The sequence below is a fragment of the Podarcis liolepis genome (assembly GCF_965112155.1).
Source record: "Podarcis liolepis genome assembly, chromosome: 10".
In the NCBI taxonomy this organism is placed as follows: domain Eukaryota; kingdom Metazoa; phylum Chordata; class Lepidosauria; order Squamata; family Lacertidae; genus Podarcis; species Podarcis liolepis.
In genome coordinates this window covers 3,150,700-3,169,336 of record NC_139562.1, presented here as the reverse complement: position 1 = coordinate 3,169,336, position 18,637 = coordinate 3,150,700, and the positions used below count along the sequence as shown (strand labels likewise).

The 18,637-nt window shown below is 46.8% G+C and overlaps 1 protein-coding gene and 1 pseudogene across 2 annotated transcripts; both read right to left on the bottom strand.

Moving 5' to 3' along the window:
• Positions 1 to 1,014: 1,014 nt before the first annotated feature.
• LOC310686979 (olfactory receptor 5V1-like) lies at positions 1,015 to 1,920 on the bottom strand (annotated as a pseudogene). The gene has a single exon. The product of its transcript is annotated as an olfactory receptor 5V1-like (transcript).
• Positions 1,921 to 6,062: 4,142 nt separating this feature from the next.
• LOC310688160 (olfactory receptor 5V1-like) lies at positions 6,063 to 7,015 on the bottom strand (the record flags this gene model as incomplete). Its single annotated transcript, XM_083464283.1, has 1 exon — positions 6,063 to 7,015. Exon 1 carries the CDS (start codon positions 6,996 to 6,998, stop codon positions 6,063 to 6,065), a length of 936 nt encoding a protein of 311 aa, XP_083320409.1. The 5' UTR covers positions 6,999 to 7,015.
• Positions 7,016 to 18,637: the final 11,622 nt, after the last annotated feature.

Below are 18,637 nucleotides of genomic sequence, written 5' to 3'. Positions count from 1 at the left end.
GATTGATTGATTGATTGATCCCACCTTTTTCTCCAAGGAGCTCAAGGCGGCCTACATGGGTGTCAGGCTTCAGGGAACTGGCTTCCTCCCCCATGGCAGTAGATAAGCAGAACAAAGGAAAAGGAGTCTTCCTACCAGTTGGAAACTTTAATAACCACAGCAAGAGAACAAAGAACCCATCTCCTAGGAATGGCGGTGCTCCCACTTAAGGATCCCACCCCCTCCGTCCCTATTAATCTATGTCACTTCTACGTCTTGTAATCTGAGCTTGTACCCTCTGTGCTTTCTGTTCTGACCCTTTCTGAGCTCTTCTTGGCTTTGGGGAGAGTGGAGGAATGCTTTCCAGAGACAGTGAATCTGTTAACACTCTCCCTCCCAGTGTTTCTTCTCCTAGCTGTTCCTCATCCAGTATTTCCCAGCTTCTGCCTTCTGAATTGTGCCCCTCTGCAAGCCACTGTTTCAGTACTGGACTGGACTTATTTGTTAGTGATGCTGAGCACTGAAATGTTTGAAAACGTGAGTGTTTTAGACATGAGACATGCAACAATAAAAATGTATATACTGATGGCAACTACATAGGGAAAATGAGCTCTTGTCAATCGATGGGCAAGAGATGTTGGTGATTTGTGCACCATATCAGGATTCCCAAGTTCCATTTTAAAAAATATACATAAACATTTCTATGCCAGAGTTTGTAGTGTTCTTTCTTTCTTCATTCACTTACAAACAGTTCCACTCCTGCTGTTCCACCCAAAAGACAAGATGGGGGAATTGTTCAACACTTGTGCCATGAAGGGAGCAGGGCTGCCCTCTGTGGTGGCCATTGTGGCCAGGCAAATGCCAGGGGTATGCCTTGGCTCTGGCAGGGCTACCCTGGCACCAGCTGTGATGGATGAGTCTGCCTTGATCTCCATCCCACAGCTTGCTTCCATCCAAGCATGCCTGCAAGTCTTAAGCAGCCAGGGAACTCTGAGAGTCTCATTTCTGGGATCACTATCTGCTTGAAGAAGTGTGTCATTTCCTCTGGCTTTCCAGGAACTTCCTCAGGGCTCCCTTGACCTCCTTGTTGCGGAGGCTGTAGATCAGGGGGTTCAGCGCAGGGGGGACAATGCAGTACATCGTGGAGATCAGAGTGCCTGTCTCCAAGGAGTAGCCCTGTCCAAATTGGTTGTAGTTAACCAACCCATTCCCAAAGTAAAGGGTGACCACAATCACGTGAGAGGCGCAAGTGGAAAGAGCTTTCTGCCTGCCAGCATTGGACGGGATTCACAAGACAGAGGAGAGGATGTAGAAGTATGAGAGGCCAATGGCCAGGAAGGGGAATAGTCCTATGAAAACGCTGGCTACCTGAGTCGCCATGAAATTCATGTACAGGTCTCCACAGGCAATTTTCAACAACTGGGGGACGTCACAGAAAATGTGCCCAATCTGGTTGCGCCCACAGAAGTGCAAGTTGGAGCTCAGAGCAGTGTGAAAAGCGGAATGGAGGAAGCCCCAAACCCATGCGGTAGTAGCCAGCTGGGCGCAAGCCTTGACGTTCATGAGGCCTGAGTAGTACAAAGGCCTGCAGATGGCGACGTAGCGATCATAAGCCATGGCAGCCAGCAGCACAGCTTCTGCCCCCGTGAAGGACATCAGGAAGAACATCTGGGCCATGCACTGATTGTAGGAGATGGTGTGTTGCTGGTATAAAAGATTCACCAGGATTTTGGGGACCGTGACAGATGAGAGGCAAATATCTAAGCAGGACAGGTGGCTGAGGAAAAAGTACATGGGGCTGTGGAGATGGGAATCCAGCTGGATCAGGGTGAAGATCATGACATTACCCGTGATGGTCACCAAGTAGATGGTGAAATATGCCAAGAAGAGGTATCTCTGGCCATCTAGCATGCTGGAGAAACCCAGGAGGACAAATTCCATTACCTGTGTGGTCTGGTTGTTGGCTTCCATCGAGGATATGGAATTCACCTGCAAGGAAAGGCACCTGTACAAGAAATATATTTTGCCTATCCCTGGATTCAGCATCAGCAATGAGGAACACCAACTATCTTTTGCTGGTGCAGTTCTGGGGATGGAGATAAATCTGATTCTGTTTGCATTTAAAAGCTTGTCGCTTTCCAGAACAACACACAGACTGAAACACAGTCATTCTTTGCTCAAAATTCAACAGCACTACCAGCCAAGTAATGTGTACCAAAATGGACAAATTCAGCATACAAATGCATATATTAGTGAAAACAGCATACAGAGGCAGATTAAATGAAGGAAATTGCATTGCAAAAGGTGTGCATTAGGCATAATGGCATACAAAAATATAAATTCATTGTAAAATGTTGATAAATTCTCACAAGGACAATTTACAAACTGATGTGGGGAACTCAACTTAAGACTGGGAAGATGAGAAACTGAGAGACACTGAATGTGACAGAGTCACACATCCTTTTGCCAGTCCTTCAGGGGGAGCCTCCAGGCAGAAAGAGAGGAGCAGGTCAGTTGAAAGGCCACCGTCTTGCTTGTGGATGTCTTTACACGTCTCAAATCAGCGGCACTTGCTAATGACTTCTGTTCTGTCATTAGGTTAAAAAAAATACAGAGAGAACATGTAGAGGTTTGGCTTATTAAACTCTGAGAAAATGCATGAACCTCCTGATTTGATTTCAGTGCTCAGATATTTGAATTACTTAATGAATTGTCTAAAGGCAATAAAATAAAGAAAGAAACCACAAGATCCAGCACACCTAAGTGTCAGAGACAATAACACAGTCTTCATGCCTGCCTGAATTCTAACCAACTTAGCATGTTCATGTTTTCCCATCGTTTGCAACTGAAAAAGCTGCAGATAAGGAAGTATGGTAACTTACCTCCATCCTGTGTCCCACCACAGTTAGGGCTTTTAGCATGCCATTCATCCCTCCCTCAGTGAGGACCAGCCACCACAGTATTCCTTAGGTTCACTTTCAGTGCAGAGCATCTTCAATTAAGGTTGCTCAAGAACCTGCAGAGTTGCTCTGCCCTGGAGATGACCAGCGGTCTGACTCTGTAGAAGGTCGCTCTCAGCTCCAAACTTCCCCTACAGATTTTGCATCTTGCACCTTTTCATAATCTGCCTCGATGCCCACAGAACCTTCAGTAGTTCAGCATCGTTGTCAGTCCATCTCAAGGCTTATTCCCAAGACTACCTGGCGAGGAGTTAACTATGGGGCATTAGGAACGCCAGCTTTGCCTCTAGCCCAGGTGAGCTGGTTGGGCACCTGCCACCACAAGCATCACCCCCATTTTCTGGAAGAAGGCTGCTGACATTTCCTTTGGAGAGCCTGCAGTGGCTCCAAAGTTTCTGCACTTGCGTGGGGACAGAAGTGTCTCAGCAGGTGAGGATATGTTGCGATGCAGGGGCCCTGGGGACGCCCCTGGAGAGGAAATCTGCAGGGAGTGAGGCAGGAGAGGAAAACTCAAAGAAAACAGGTGCTACTCTGAGACTTTCAAGGAGGTGGGATGGAGCTGCAGAGAATGACATCAGAGCCAGAGAATGGCATCACTCCCTCTATTTTCAAAGTCCAGTGCTGGGCTGCCCTGATTGTGTGGCCTAAATGACACCATCCACACGAGGGAGGGATCAGCAGAGGCTTTGGGGGCACTCAAGGTATGCAGAAAGTAGTGGTGGAATCTCCTGAAAATCTCAAGCTTATCCACACTGGTTTTATTATTATATATATTACGATACACATAAACACTCCAGGTTTACAGTACATACAGCAATGCATATAACATTATGCATACAACATTTACCAGTATGTATAACATACATAAAATTATGAAGCAGAAATATTGTATCACATGTTGTTGTTTAGTCATTTAGTTGTGTCTGACTCCTCGTGACCCCCTGGACCAGAGCACACCAGGCCCTCCTGTCTTCCACTGCCTCCCTCATGCTGGTAGCTTCGAGAACACTGTCCAACCATCTCATCCTCTGTCGTCCCCTTCTCCTTGTGTCCTCCATCTTTCCCAGCATCAGGGTCTTTTCCAGGGAGTCTTCTCTTCCCATGAGGTGGCCAAAGTCTTGGAGCCTCAGCTTCAGGATCTGTCCTCCCAGTGAGCACTCAGGGCTGATTTCCTTCAGAATGGCTAGGATTGATCTTCTTGCAGTCCATGGGACTCTCAAGAGTCTCCTCCAGCACCAGAATTCAAAACCATCCATTCTTCGGCGATCCGCCTTCTATTGCATCACATAGGATACTAAAATGCAGAGTTGGAGCGGATCCCAATGGTCATCTAGTCCAACCTCCTACAATGCAGAAAGCATGGTGTTTACGGAACTCTTTCATACACATTTTATGTATATCTAGGGGCTGCTCCCCGCTCACTCCCTGCTCACCAATTGAAATCCCTGCCCTTGCCTCACTTCTGCCCAACACCCTAGTGCAGGGATGTCCAACAGGTCAATCCCCAGGAGGTTTTGGTAGATCACTGCCGATCACTGGGCCCTTTTCCTTGCCTTGGTAAAATCGAATCCAGCCTTGCCCCCTCACCCCACCCTCCATCGTTGCACGATCTACAGAACAGAAGACGGAATTTACTCAGTGAGGCTGTTTGTTGGTGAATGGCTGTTCCTCTTTTACTTTAGTAGACAGCTTCTTAAAAAGCAGAGACATCACCTTGCCAACAAAGGTCCGTATAGTTGAAGCTATGGTTTTCCCAGTAGTGATGTGTGGAAGTGAGAGCTGGACCATCAAAAAGGCTGATCGCCGAAGAATTGATGCTTTTGAATTCTGGTGCTGGAGGAGACTCTTGAGTGTCCCATGGACTGCAAGAAGATCAAACCTCTCCATTCTTAAGGAAATCGGCCCTGAGTGCTCACTGGAAGGACAGATCCTGAAGCTGAGGCTCTAAGACTTTGGCCACCTCATGAGAAGAGAAGACTCCCTGGAAAAGACCCTGGTGTTGGGAAAGATGGAGGGCACAAGGAGAAGGGGACGATGGAGGACGAGATGGTGGGACAGTGTTCTCGAAGCTACCAGCATGAGTTTGACTAAACTGCGGGAGGCAGTGGAAGACAGAAGTGCCTGGTGTGCTCTGGTCCATGGGGTCATGAAGAGTCGGACATGACTAAACAACTAAACAACAACAACAACTTTACTATTCTTTCATATTTCCATGTATTCACTTTTGACTTCGATAAACATGCTTGGTGGATCAGGGGAATGCTATGGACGTAGTGTATCTTGATTTCAGTAAGGCTGTGGACAAAGTCCCCCAAGAAGCTGGTAGAACATGGGCTGGATGAGGTAGCTGTTAGGTGGATTTGTAGCTGGTTGCATGACCAAACCCAGAGAGTACTCATTAATGGTTCCTCATCATCCCAGAGAGATTAGTGGGGTACCGCAGGCTACTTTCCTGGGTCCGCTGTTTTTCAATGTCTTTATAAATGATTTGGATGAAGGAACTGAGAGGATGCTCATCCAATTTGCAGATGACACCAAGTTAGGAGGGGTAGCTAATGCTGCAGAGGACAGAATTGGGATTCAAGATGACCTTAGCACATGCAGAACTGGGTCATAACTGAATGAAATTCAATAGGAGCAAATGCAAGGCAATTGAACAGGAAGAACCAGCTGCACAAATACTCCATGGTCCTCTGGCCTTCTCCCTGTGATCATCCTCCCCACATTCTGCACTCTGCTTGGGCTCATCCTTCTCTTGGCTCTGAGAGCCCCTGACCAGAAATACTCTCCAGTGACAATGTGTCAGCTAGTCCCCCTTCCACATTCTCCCCTTCTTCTAACACTCCCCAACTCTTCTGTTGGGCTGTCTCTGAGCTGGAGCTTCCCTCAAACTCCTCAAAGCCCTGCTGAAATTCAATACTGCATTCCTCTCCTTCAGGAGCATCAGGAGAAGGGGGTGGTGGTCTCACCATTCCATCTCCCCCTCGCCCTCTTGAGTCCAGTCCCTTACAGTGACTTTGTCTACAGTTTCTCCCTCTTCATTAATTCCCACTTATCAATTTCGCTGTTCCCAGCAGACATGTTCCAGTGAAGCCCTGCCGTACAGAGAAACAGAAATGAGATTCAAATTGTCCTCTGGCAGTTCAGAACCTTCCTCAGGGCTTCCTTCACCTCCTTATTGCGGAGGCTGTAGATGAGGGGGTTCAGCATAGGGGTGACGATGCAATACATTGCGGAGAGCACTGTGTCTATCTCCAGAGAGGAGCCGGTGCTTGGGCGGTTGTAGTTTACGAATCCGTTTCCGACACAGAGGGTGACCACAACCAAGTGTGAGGCACAGGTGGAGAAGGCTTTCTTCCTGCCAGTGTTGGAGTGAATCTTCAGAATGGAGGCCAAGATGTAGAAATAGGAGAAGATGATGAAGAGGAAGGGAGCCAGGCCCACAAAGATGCTGGTGATGTGAGTGGCCAATTCATTGATGCTCGTATCACTGCAGGCAATCTTCAACAGCGGAGGCACATCGCAAAAGATTTGGGGAATCTGGTTGGCTCCACAGAAGCGAAGCTTGGAGGCCAAGGCAGCGTGAATCGCTGAGTCCAGGAAGCCCCAGATCCAGGAGGCCACAGCGAGAGAGATGCACAGCCTGTTCCTCATGAGACGGCTGTAGTGCAATGGCTGGCAAATGGCGGCATAGCGGTCATAGGCCATGACGGCTAACAGGGCAGGCTCACTTCCAAAAAACCCTATCAGAAAGAATGTTTGTGCCATGCACTGGTTGTAGGAGATGGTGTGACTCTGGCGCAGGAAGTTCACCAGGATCTTTGGCACGACGACAGAAGAAACACAAATGTCCAAGCAAGAGAGGTGACTGAGGAAAAAGTACATGGGGCTGTGAAGGCGCGAATCCATCAGGACCACGATTAATATCATGAGGTTGCCCGTGACGATGGCCAAATAGGCAGCTAGGAAGACCAAGAAGAGGGGAACTTGGTCGCTCGGGGCTCTGGAGAGGCCCAAGAAGATAAACTCTTGTACCTGTGTTTGATTCTCTACATCCATGAAGAAGGAAAGAGGAGGATCTGAGGAGAGAGAAAAGTGACGTTGAAGGAAGCCCAGTAGTAGTCATCCTGCTATAAACAGATATCTGTCCCACCAAGAGTCTTTTGCATGCTTTCTAGGTAAATACAGAACCAGATCCATACCTTGGAGTGCATGGTTTCTTGCTTTACAGAAACAATGGCAGAAGTTAAAGTGGAGTGGAGGAAGAAAGGGACCAAAATCGTGGGTTTTAATAATGGCAGTGGTTTGAACAAAGCAGGCATGGAGAGACACTGAGGGGATTTTGTTTTAACAAAAGCAAGCAAGCAAATTTCTACAAGCAGAAAGAGAGACTGGCAGAACACAGAACTGAACACCAGAAAACTCGCACCACAGAGTGTTTCGAAGCTCCCTTTTCTCTGTGCTCAACCCTTCTTTTTAATTGCACCTCCCTTGGCAGGATTTTAAGAAAAAAATGCAATATGATTATAAAAGATAGAACTGGATACAATAAGATTAATACTATTACACAGACATAATGGAAGCAGAGGAAGGGGCAGAGGGGAGTAAGGGATTTGAGAAATCCCACATTTGGATGTTTTATTGAATTTGAAAACAGTATTGTAAGGTTTTTTTAATTTTTTTAATGCTTACTTTATCTGATGTGATATTTCTTATACTGAAAATTAATTTAAAAAGTATAATAAAAAAACAAATTGCCACCTTTCCCCGCATCACCCTGATCACTCTACTCAAACTTTTGCCCTTGTTTGAAATCACCACCCCACCCCCTCTGCTTTCCTCCATTCCTGTATTATTCTAACTTCTGGAATTATTTGAAAACACAATTTTGCATCCGTGCATCCTTGATTTACTCAAACTTCTGCCCTTGTTCAAAACAGTCACCTTTTCCCTGTTCAGCGCCTGTCTCTTCTCAGTGTACTCACACGTCTCCCTCTCGCACTCCACAGCTGCCTCTTGTGAGAAAAGCAATGTGTGTGAGCCCAGCAAGTGTCCTTCAGTGCTCTGAGACCTCTGGCTAAAGTTTAGCTACCTCAGCCAGTAGCCATGGATAGACTTGTCCGTTTGCATTCTTTGGTGCAGTAAGTATTGATCTGATGTGTAGAGATCTTTCCTATTCTAATTCCAGAGGGTTCTGGAAGCTTCTCTGTGTGATACAAGTTGGTGCAGTTTCTAGCCAACAAGTAAGTTTTTATTCTGCCTGGAAACAAGCAGAAGGTTCCTGGTGTTTGGCCATTTCCTTCAGAAAAGTAGGAGTTCAGAACACCACTAGGAGTTCTGAATACAACCAATTGTGAAGAAGCAGCTTTGGCAAAATCTCTTATCCAAATGCGACACCAAGAAAGGGCCTTGAAGATCTCATGTTGACACCAGGGCCCATGTTCGTTGTGAGCAAACTTCCCTGCTGTCTGCCTTGTGGGTGGCTGGCTGTCTTTCCTTGTAGGGGAGCAATTGTTACCTTGTGTGTGGACCATGGGGTTATCTGTGCACCCAGAATCCACAGAGAGGAAGGCTGCAGCTGCAGTGAATCAATTTGTCCCATGGGGGTAGGATTTTTTTGCAGGTATGATAGAGCCAAGCGCAATGGATGGTGTCCTTTAATTGGGGCACCCTTAATTGCTGGTAGGGAGGCGGCAGGAGGCCAGCAGTAACCTCAGAGCTATTAAGTCATGTTATGGAAAGTGTGTCCTCCTGGCGAGATTTAAATTCCCTTTGAGACTCATTTTCACCATTGGAGCTCCTGTGTGGATGCTGTTAAGCCAGGGGAGAAAGCAAGGAAGGAAGAGCTATGGGGAAATTAAAATTCTATCTCTCACCTGCCAGCCACCAAAGTTGTAGGCAGTTAGGGCAAAGAGGAGGAGACTCTAGTGACCGTGGCTAGTAAGAATGTGGAAGCAGTAGCCAACGCAGGAGATGTGGAAGGGCACAGCTTTTGGGAGGCTGCCAGCATCCTGGGCTGTGCCTGGACCAGACCTCCTTCCATGGAGGAGGTCCAGACATATTTTTTAAAAAATAATTTTTATTAAATTTCCATTTAACAAACCAATCATATCATATTAATTATTCCAAATTATGCCAATACATATCACACAGTCCAAATATTTAACTGAATTTTATTTTTTTGTGGGGGGGGGGGTACCCATGCTTCGAGTTCAGTAGGGGTCCAATCATCTTATATTTCTGCTGCTTTGATATTCACAAGTCCCATTTTCCCATCTCCTTGTTGTTATCGTTTTTCTTCTTAATAACCTCCGAGTTGTTTCCACAAGCGAGTTGAAAGGAACGTTGTTTATATTTCTGTGTGAACTTTGTAATGCTCTCCCGCAATTCATCTCAACACAGATCCAAAAGTCAAAAAGTCCTGTTCAAGCAGCCGTTGCCATTTTAGTCAATTCCGATGAAATACAGTCTAGGCATCCGCTCCTTAATTTTCCCAGACCAGTTGCACCATAAATCAGCCTTTCCAGGAGGGTTATTGCCCTTTCAAATTTACGATCCAAACCTGATAACAGAACAGTGGTTCACCCCCCCCCCTTTGGCTGTAAATCTCGCAACAAAGTCTGTCTCATAATGGCGGATCACTGTAGTAACTACGCCAAAAGAAAGCCTCTCTTCTTTCCAGCTCTTTCACAAAATAAAACCTTTTGTTAATATTTTTGTTTCCACACAGTTTATATTACTCTGGTTTCACCTCAGATCGTATAAATCTTTCGCCTTTTTTCACACAGTTTATTTTCTACTCTCACTTGCTATCAGTCATTGTGACGGTTCTTCGGGGGGGGGGGTTGTTAGGTAAATCATAATGGAAAAGAAAGTCCCCCCCCCTTTCCATTCCGTTGAACATACCGACATGGCTGTGATTCTTTGATGTAGTCTTCTGTTCATTCCGTCCCATCACTCTTATCTTCTCAGTGGTAGATTTATTTAACAGATAATACACCCCTGACTTCACTCGAAACATGTGCATTTACTTTCTCCAATTTTTCCCCTCTTAAGCAATGCAACTAGTTTCACTCTTGAAAGCAGTGTCCAGGAGCTCCAGAGCTCGCTCGAGGGCTTTCTGCCCAGTGCCCCCCTCCTCTTTCAAACTCAGGGGTGATTTATGGGCAACCGCGGGCGAGGCAGCATCTTCCCACCCCCTGGGAAGAAGAAGGGAGGCTGATATACTCCCCATAACCAGCCTCTAAATTACCTCATGCGAGCTGGGAAGATGGTATTGTCGGCCATCTTCCAATGCGCCCCTAGCGCCCCCCCAGGAGGTCCAGACATTAAGGGCTCTCCCATGGAAGATGGAGCAAGTTTGTTTACTCCTGCGCTGGAGGGTGGGACTAAAACCCAAGGCTTCAAGTTACAAGAAAGGGGATTCTGACTCAACATCAGGAAGAGCTTTCTGATGAGAAGAACTGCTCAACAGTGGAAGGGACTCCCTTGGAAGGTGGTGGGCTCTCCTTCCTTGGAGGTTTCTAAGCAGAGGTTGGATGGCCCTCTGTCATGGATGCTTTCGCTGAGATTCCTGCATTGCAGAGGGGTGGACTAGAGGACCCTTGGAGTCCCTTCCAGCTCTATGGTTCCATGTGAGGCTACTCTCAAGACTGCTCTGGAGGCTGCAGGTTGCAGCAGCTAAGCTGCTTGTGGGGGCAAACTCCCACCAGCATGGAACACTTTGTCTGAGGCCACATTATCCCTTATAGTCCCAGAAGAGGTCACTATGTTCTGCAGGAGAGGCTATCCTTGAAGTCTCTGAAATATCCAAAGCTTAGTCCATGGCAGTTTGGAGTAGTGTCTTCAGAGTGGCTGCCCCTGTTTTGTGTAATAATAATAATAATAATAATAATAATAATAATAATAATAATAAATTATTTATACCCCAGCCATTCCGGGCAGTTCCCAACAGAATATTAAAATCACGATAAAACATCAAACATTATAAACTTCCCTAAACAGGGCTACCTTCAGGTGTCTTCTAGAAGTCGGATAGTCGTTTATTTCCTTGACATCTGATGGGAGGGCATTCCACAGAGTGGGCGCCACTGCTGAGAAGGCCCTGCTGCTGGTTCAACATCCATGTTGAGATAGGGCAGATGCCCATTATTTGTATTTTCTGGAAACAACTGAAGATACTCTTATTCTGGCAAACTTTTTCATGCAGTTGGTTTTGTGAACCCATCTGCCAGGTTCCTTTGCCTTGGACAGTACCGTAACTTCACCAAGCCTGTTTGAACACTCTGACACACATTCTGGAAACATATGTCCAGATGTTTGGTTCTGGCCTTAGACTGCCCAGACTCTGCCAACTTCAGACAGGGTTGATTCTCCTCCCAAACAGTGATGGGCAAGCAACACCCCCCACAGATTTCCTGAACCAGACATCTTTAGAACTCCAGTTTCCAGCACAACTCCGACAGTGCGCTGAACTCAGCTTCAGTAGAGGACAGCGCAATAAGACTCTGCTCCTGGGACTTCCACCCAACTAGTGATTCCCCAAACTTTATTACCATTCCAGATACAGATTTCCTGTCCTCCAGATTCGCCCAGTCACTATCTGTCCAACACATGAGCTTGGCGTCACCTGTAGCTGACAGTTTGAGCCGGAAGTCTTTGGTATCCTACAGGTATCTCAGCACCTGCTTAATACCATTCCAGGCATTTACATTGGGTTTTGTAGCTTCCCAGCTAAGCAGATTAGTAGCAAAAGCCATGTCCGGCCTGCTCCACTGGGAAAGATACAACAAACTACCCAGAACTGACTGAAAGATCTCAGCGTTCTCACACTCAGCGCGTTCTGCTAGCTGACTCTTTCACATAGCTTGTCTCCATGGGTGTCCTAACCCCTGCACAATCAGACATTCTGAACTTCTCAAGCAACTGCTTAATCTTGCCTTTCTGACTGAGCAAGAAGCTTCAATCTTCAGACCTGTCCATCTGTACCCCTAGGTAGACTTTCACTGCACCCAGGTTCTTGAGTTGAAAACGTTTTCCAAGCTCTTTGGCAAACTTCTGCACCTGTTTGTCTGCCCTTGAGACATGAATTATGTCATCAGCAAACACCAAGACCAGTTCTTGTGACTCTCCTGACCCTTTCGAGTACAGGCAGCTGTCAGCAAGACTCTTCTTGAAACTTAACTACTCTAAGGCTTCATTCAGGCGCAAGTTCCAATTCCTGGCCGACTGTTTCAGGCTGTAAATTGACGTGAAATTTCCACACAGCATCCAGCCTATTGCCCTCAAACCCTGGAGGAGGAAGCATGTACAGATCCTCCTGGAGGTCTGAGTTCAAATAGGCCACATCCACATCAAAGTGATGCACCTGAAAACCTCTTTGTGCAGCAATGACTAAGAGCATGTGTATTTTTTTTAATAACATTTTATTAGGTTTTATCAATAGAAAAGTTTAGAGAAGTACAAAAGACGAAAAAAGATACAAAATTACAAAATACAAAAATACAGACATTAAACACAAAAGGAAAAAGAAAAAATCACATATAAAAGAAAAACAAAAATTCCCTCTTTCTTAATTTCTCATCTTTAGTTAACTTATTTTCCTGACTTCCTCACGTCTCCCACTTTTGTATCCCTTTTTGAGAATTGGTTCAGCAAATTCATGTCCTATTAGTTTATCTATTATTAATCCCATCTTACATTTTACCTTGTTGCTAGAACCCCTTCAATTCATTTCAATGTCATCAGCATTCAAAAATTTTACAATGTTTCTGCAAATAAGTTTTAAATTTCATCCAATCTTCTTCCACCAACTCTTCTCCCTGGTTGAGCATGTGTAGAGTTTCACTCCTGGAAGTGGGAGCATGTACCTCAGTGTAATGCAGCCCCTTCCGCTCCGTGAAACCTCTGGCTACTAGCCTAGCCTTGTACTGTGGTTCCCCTGTTGCTGTGGGTTTAAGACGATAAACCCAGCAACTGCTCATGGCCTGCTTGCCCGCCGGCAGCGTCTTGAGGGAGAACACACCCAGAGACTCCATTGAGCCTATCTCTTGCATTGCCTCATGCCATTTCCTACCTTCTTCCTGAGGCAGTTTCTGAACTCCTCAAAACTCTCAGGTTCACATTGAGCCATACCTACCCACACGTTTGTGACTGCAAACCTGTTTGGAGGTTTACCTTTAGTTGTGCGAGTGGAACGTCTCAGCACAACTTCAGGTACCCCCTCTGACCTGCTAGGGCCAGTCAGAACTCCTTGCTGTCAGAGAATCCCCCCTCTGACTTACTGTGCCTTCTGGACTTCTCAGCTGGACCTGTGGGTGAGGAAGGAGCACTTCTCTGTTCAAGCTTCACAGCTTTAGGAGAAGCTCTTCCCTGTTCCTGCTCTGGGTCAGGACTCTGTGTCTCAGCAGCGGGTTCAGCCTCTACCTCTTCTTCATCACCAGAGTCAAGCAAACTCCCTGAAAGAATGTCAGGGTTCCCATGTATACGGGTCCACCCACTCTGTTCACAGAACTCAGCACTCCTGCTGATTAGAACCCTGGACTGATTGCCAGTTGGATAGGCAAATCTCAACCCCTTAGTCTCCGGCTAATACCCACAGAAAATCATCTTTTGGGACCTAGGGCCACCCTTTCTGCGCTTGGCCTTTGGCACAAGGACCCAAGCCTCGCAGCCAAACACATGGAAGAAATGCACCTTGGGCTTCTTGCCATGGAGCAGAAAATAGGGTGTGTCCCCTACAATAGAACAGAAAGAACGATTCAAAGTGAACGAAGCGTTCCGCCATGCTTCCCCTAAAAACCTCTGGGGGAGCCCAGCATCAAAAAGCACAGTTGCGGACATCTCCTGAAGCATTCTCTTCCTGCATCCTGCAACACCATTCTGTTGGGGACTGTGCACGAGAGTCAACCTATGGCGTTTCCCTTTCTGGCGGAAGAAAGTCTGCAGCGCAGACCTGGTGAACTCCCCACCAAGATCCGAATGAAAGCTCTTAACACGCAATGAGTATTGCAACTCAACTGCTGTTATCCAGTCTCTCACTATCGATGCAGCCTCACTCTTGTGTTTGATTGTGAAAATCCAGCTAGTCCATGAAAAATCATCCACCAGAGAAAGAGCAAATTTGGCCCCACCCAGACTGGCCACTGGCATTGTTGTTGTTTAGTCGTTTAGTCATGACCAACTCTTCGTGACCCCATGGACTAGAGCACACCGGGCACTTCTGTCTTCCACTGCCTCCCGCAGTTTGGTCAGACTCATGTTTGTAGCTTCGAGAACACTGTCCCACCATCTCGTCCTCCGTCATCCCCTTCTCCTTGGGCCCTCCATCTTTCCCAACATCAGGGTCTTTTCCAGGGAGTCTTCTCTTCTCATGAGGTGGCCAAAGTATTGGAGCCTCAGCTTCAGGACCTGTCCTTCCAGTGAGCACTCAGGGCTGATTTCCTTCAGAATGGAGAGGTTTGATCTTCTTGCAGTCCATGGGACTCTCAAGAGTCTCCTCCAGCACCATAACTCAAAAGCATCAATTCTTCAGCGATCAGCCTTCTTTATGATCCAGCTCTCACTTCCATACATCACTACCGGGAAGACCATGGCTTTAACTATACGGACCTTTGTTGGTAAGGTGATGTCTCATAGGGCCACACAAATCTGCATGCACCAGTTCAAAGGGTTTGGTGGTTACCCTGTCAGACCTAGGATAAGAACACGTTTTCACTTTTGCCTGTTTACAGGCCCTGCAATCAAGAAATTTGGCACATGACTTCATTTTGCACCCCTCAGTGCACTCTGGGATCCCCAGTTCACATGACCCATTCTTCTGTGCCAAAGATGGTGGCACGCATCATGGACTGGAACGTTGGCACATTGAGCTTGTGCTGCCTCAGTGATACCCGGACCTGCAAGAGAGGTTTCTAGCACAAACAGCCTATCTTTGCATTCCACACTGATCAGCTGTCGCCCGCCCCTGGAAATGAGACACATGTTATTCTCAAAACAAACTCTGAAACCATCAGCAACAAGAGCAGAAACAGATAACAAACAGACGGACAATTCAGTGACAACGCAAGCCTCAATCGATGCCTGTAAGAAAGAACAAGACAGTGAGCCAGACATAGTCAAAGCACGTTTGCTTCCATCTGCAAGGCAAACTCCCCCCCCCCCCAGATTTTACAGAGGTGCAGTTATGCAAAAAACCACCAGAGGGCACTAGGTGGTGCGATGCTCCACTGTCAATCACAAAGGTCAGCATGTTGCCCTGGTCACAGTCCTTGACTGTTGCCATGGAAGCTGCCAAATGCCTTTGCTCCAAACCGTCTCTGCCAGTTCCCCTTTTTCTCGGCTTCCCACGCTTCGCAGATGTGCTAATCTGGTGGTTGCCATGGGAGATGACCTTGGATCATTCTGGTGCCTCTACTGGACAGTCTCTCGTGAGATGGGAGGGGGACCTGCATCTGTAGCAATGTCTCGAAGCAAAATCTTTCACAGTGTCTCCACTCCTCCCTGCACCCCCACTCTTGGATGCAGGACAGCCTGGGCCTGCTCGAACCCCTGCTCTCTGCCTACGGGCCTCTTCATCACATAGCCTCCCCGAGACAAAGAAGCAGCTCCCAGAAACGTGGCCATCGGCTCCCGCTGTGGTTTCACAAATCCTCTCCGGCACCTGCCAAGCAGGCTGAGCTGTCTTGAGACCCTCAAGGTGGTGCAACAGCAAAGCATCCACGTTAGCCCTCAGCATGCACAGCACCCACTGATCTCTATCAGAGCAGCCTCCACGTCAGCTGCAGCAGCTCCGTTTGCAGCCTGGATCAGTGGGGCTTGTGTGCAGTGCCAGAGCCCTTTGGCCAGAAGCCATGCCCTCATTCTTCTGGACCAGTACTCCCAATTCTGCCCATTGAGCCTTTCAATTGGGACATTAAAGGTCTCCTGAAGCTCTGCCATCTCCTTCCGCGGACATTAGTACTCACGCTAGCCGGCTTCAAGGGGATGCTTCCTTCAGCAAGATCCTTTCTTCCCAGTGAGCACTCTGCCTTGCCTTAAAAGGCACACAGCAGAGCAAAAGCTCCAGCTAGATTTCTCAGCAGCTCTTTAAGGACACAGGCACAGCACAGCCTTCGCAGAAAGCTCCCTTTCCTTTGGAGCACGACTGGTCCATAACCTGTAAATATTGCTCAGGGTAAAGGTCCGGCAGGCTTCCATCGTGTATCTCTGCTCCCTTTGAACTCTGAGCAGAGCACAGTAAAACACAGCGAATTGGCCTTCTGCCCTCTGTGTGTGCATAGTATGCATAAATCAAGAGTCCACTCAGCTTCTTTATACGCTGGAAGCTTTATTTACAGCAGCAATAAATTCAGCCATTTTCTGGAGAGAAAGACATCCTCCATCCCAGATAAAAATGAAAGTACAGACAGAACAAAGAAACAGATCCCGGATGTAGATCTCTCCGCCCCTCAGAGGCAGGATGGTGGAACTGAGCTGTTTAACCCTGTAAGCTCCAGTTTCCGTCACAGTTGGGGAAGGGTCCCACAGATTTATACATGCTCATGAACCCACCAATCCCACCTCTTCCCACCTAACTCACCGCAACAGAGTACAAGATTTGGCTTAGCTCAGCATCCAAGCACAATGCACAAGCACTGGTGGTTTTGCTTGTGTATTTGTTTTTTATTGTCAATGTTTATTTGCCACCCAACAGCAACATTTTCTGGGTCACTTACATTAAAAAGAAACACAGATGTGAGCAACAAAATATAAACTTTAGTCATAAGAAAAACTGTCAGCGGCAACAGAAAATAAATGAAGATTTTAAAATGAAGAGTATTTTCCAAGATTCTCTGGGGAAATAAAATGGCTTTATATATTTATATTAGCTGGCCCCAAAGGAGATCAGGGTGTCAACCTCCAAGGAGTAGCCTGCGCTGAGGTGGTTGTAGTTCACCAATCCACTTCCGAAGTAGAGGACGACCACTATCATGGAGCAGATCCGCGAGATGGAAGCCAAGATGTAGGAGATGACGACTACCAGGAATGCGCCCAAGCCCATAAAGATGGTGGCTATGTGAACGGTAATTTTGCTGATGTGCTTCTTCCAGCAGGCAATTTTCAGCAGGTGAATGTATTGGATTTGTGACCATGATGCTCATTTGCCTTCAATAGCGGTAAAGCTCTGCTGGATGAAATATTAATTGCCTCTGGTCTATTTTGGGGGGATCCGGCAAAGTGTTTAAGATATTACTTGGCTAACTATTGATCTTCTCTGGATCAATATGAGTAGAATTCATGACAGTCTTCACCCTTCATTGTCTAAGTGCCTTATCAAGTTCTTTGAGGCGGACCCATCTGCACCGCCAGAAATCTCGCTTCACCCCTTGAATGTTCCTGCATTCTTGCGTGAGGGATGTGACTTTCCTGTTGTTCTGCTGACATCTCTCATGTAGCAAAAACGTGCTTCTAACCTAACCAATAGTAGAGCAAAAAGGCACTTGGGTACCGTAATGTGACGCTTTTCCACTGACATCCATTTGGCATATCACGCTTCTTGCCTTGTCTTGGGTGTGGCACTGTGGTCTAAACCACTGAGCCTCGTGGGCTTGCCGATCAGAAGGTCAGCGGTTTGAATCCTCGCGATGGAGTGAGCTCCCGTTGCTCTGTCCCTGTTCCTGCCAACCTAGCAGTTTGAAAGCACATCAAAGTGCAAGTAGATCAATAGGTACCACTCCGGCGGGAAGGTAAACGGCTTTTCTGTGCACTCTGGTTTCTGTCATGGTGTCCCATTGCACCAGAAGTGGTTTAGTCCTGCTGGCCGCATGACCCAGAAAACTGTCTGTGGACAAACACCATCTCCCTTGGCCTGAAAGTGAGATGAGTGACTCAACCCCATATTTACCTTTGACTGGACTGAACCGTCCAGGGGTCCTTTACCTTTACCTTTTTTTACCTGCCTCTACACCTTACTTGTATTTAAGCATGTCACATTCTCCTTGCCCCTCCATGCATCATTGTCTATTTGTTTCTTCTGCTGTTTATTTCCAGTGCTCTCAGTCTCTCCTGCCTCTTGCCCTGGGGAACTATCCACAACTCAATGTAACTTCCTCCTTAATAGGAGTGCCAGACTGACTTTTCGGGAGTTGCGGGGGTGAGGGTTCTGAAAGTACAGCCAATGAATAAAGTTGAGGCATAAAATCACTCTGGGCTAGGTTTGGGGGGCATGGTATTAGATTCAACTCACATTTAAAGGAAAACCTTCCTAATTTGCAGTTGCTCTAACAATATGGAAATCAAAACTCAGGCACTGGTTGAAATTCACACTTCTCTGAATTTTGCAATGTAGTTCTCCATTCAGGTAAGGTGTACAAAATGAATATCCTTGGGTTAAGTGAGCATATAAATACACATCATGGTGCAAATAACACAGAGAGAGAGGGGTCATATCTCAGGGAATTTCTTTGCAAAAATCTGCATATTAGGTAAAATTGCAAAACAAACATGTATATATTGGGAGAACTTTGCACCAAAATGCTGATGAATCTCCATGTGGGGTTGAAGGAAACGATTCTCAAACTGCTGTGCAAATATGAGAAATTGAGAGATTTGCCCAGCCCTTCTCTGGACAGAGTGAATCCAACCCAAGCAGGTTGCTTAACACCGTGAGCATTTCGAAGCTTTGCTGTCCTGCATGGAAGATTGCATCGCTTTGTGGC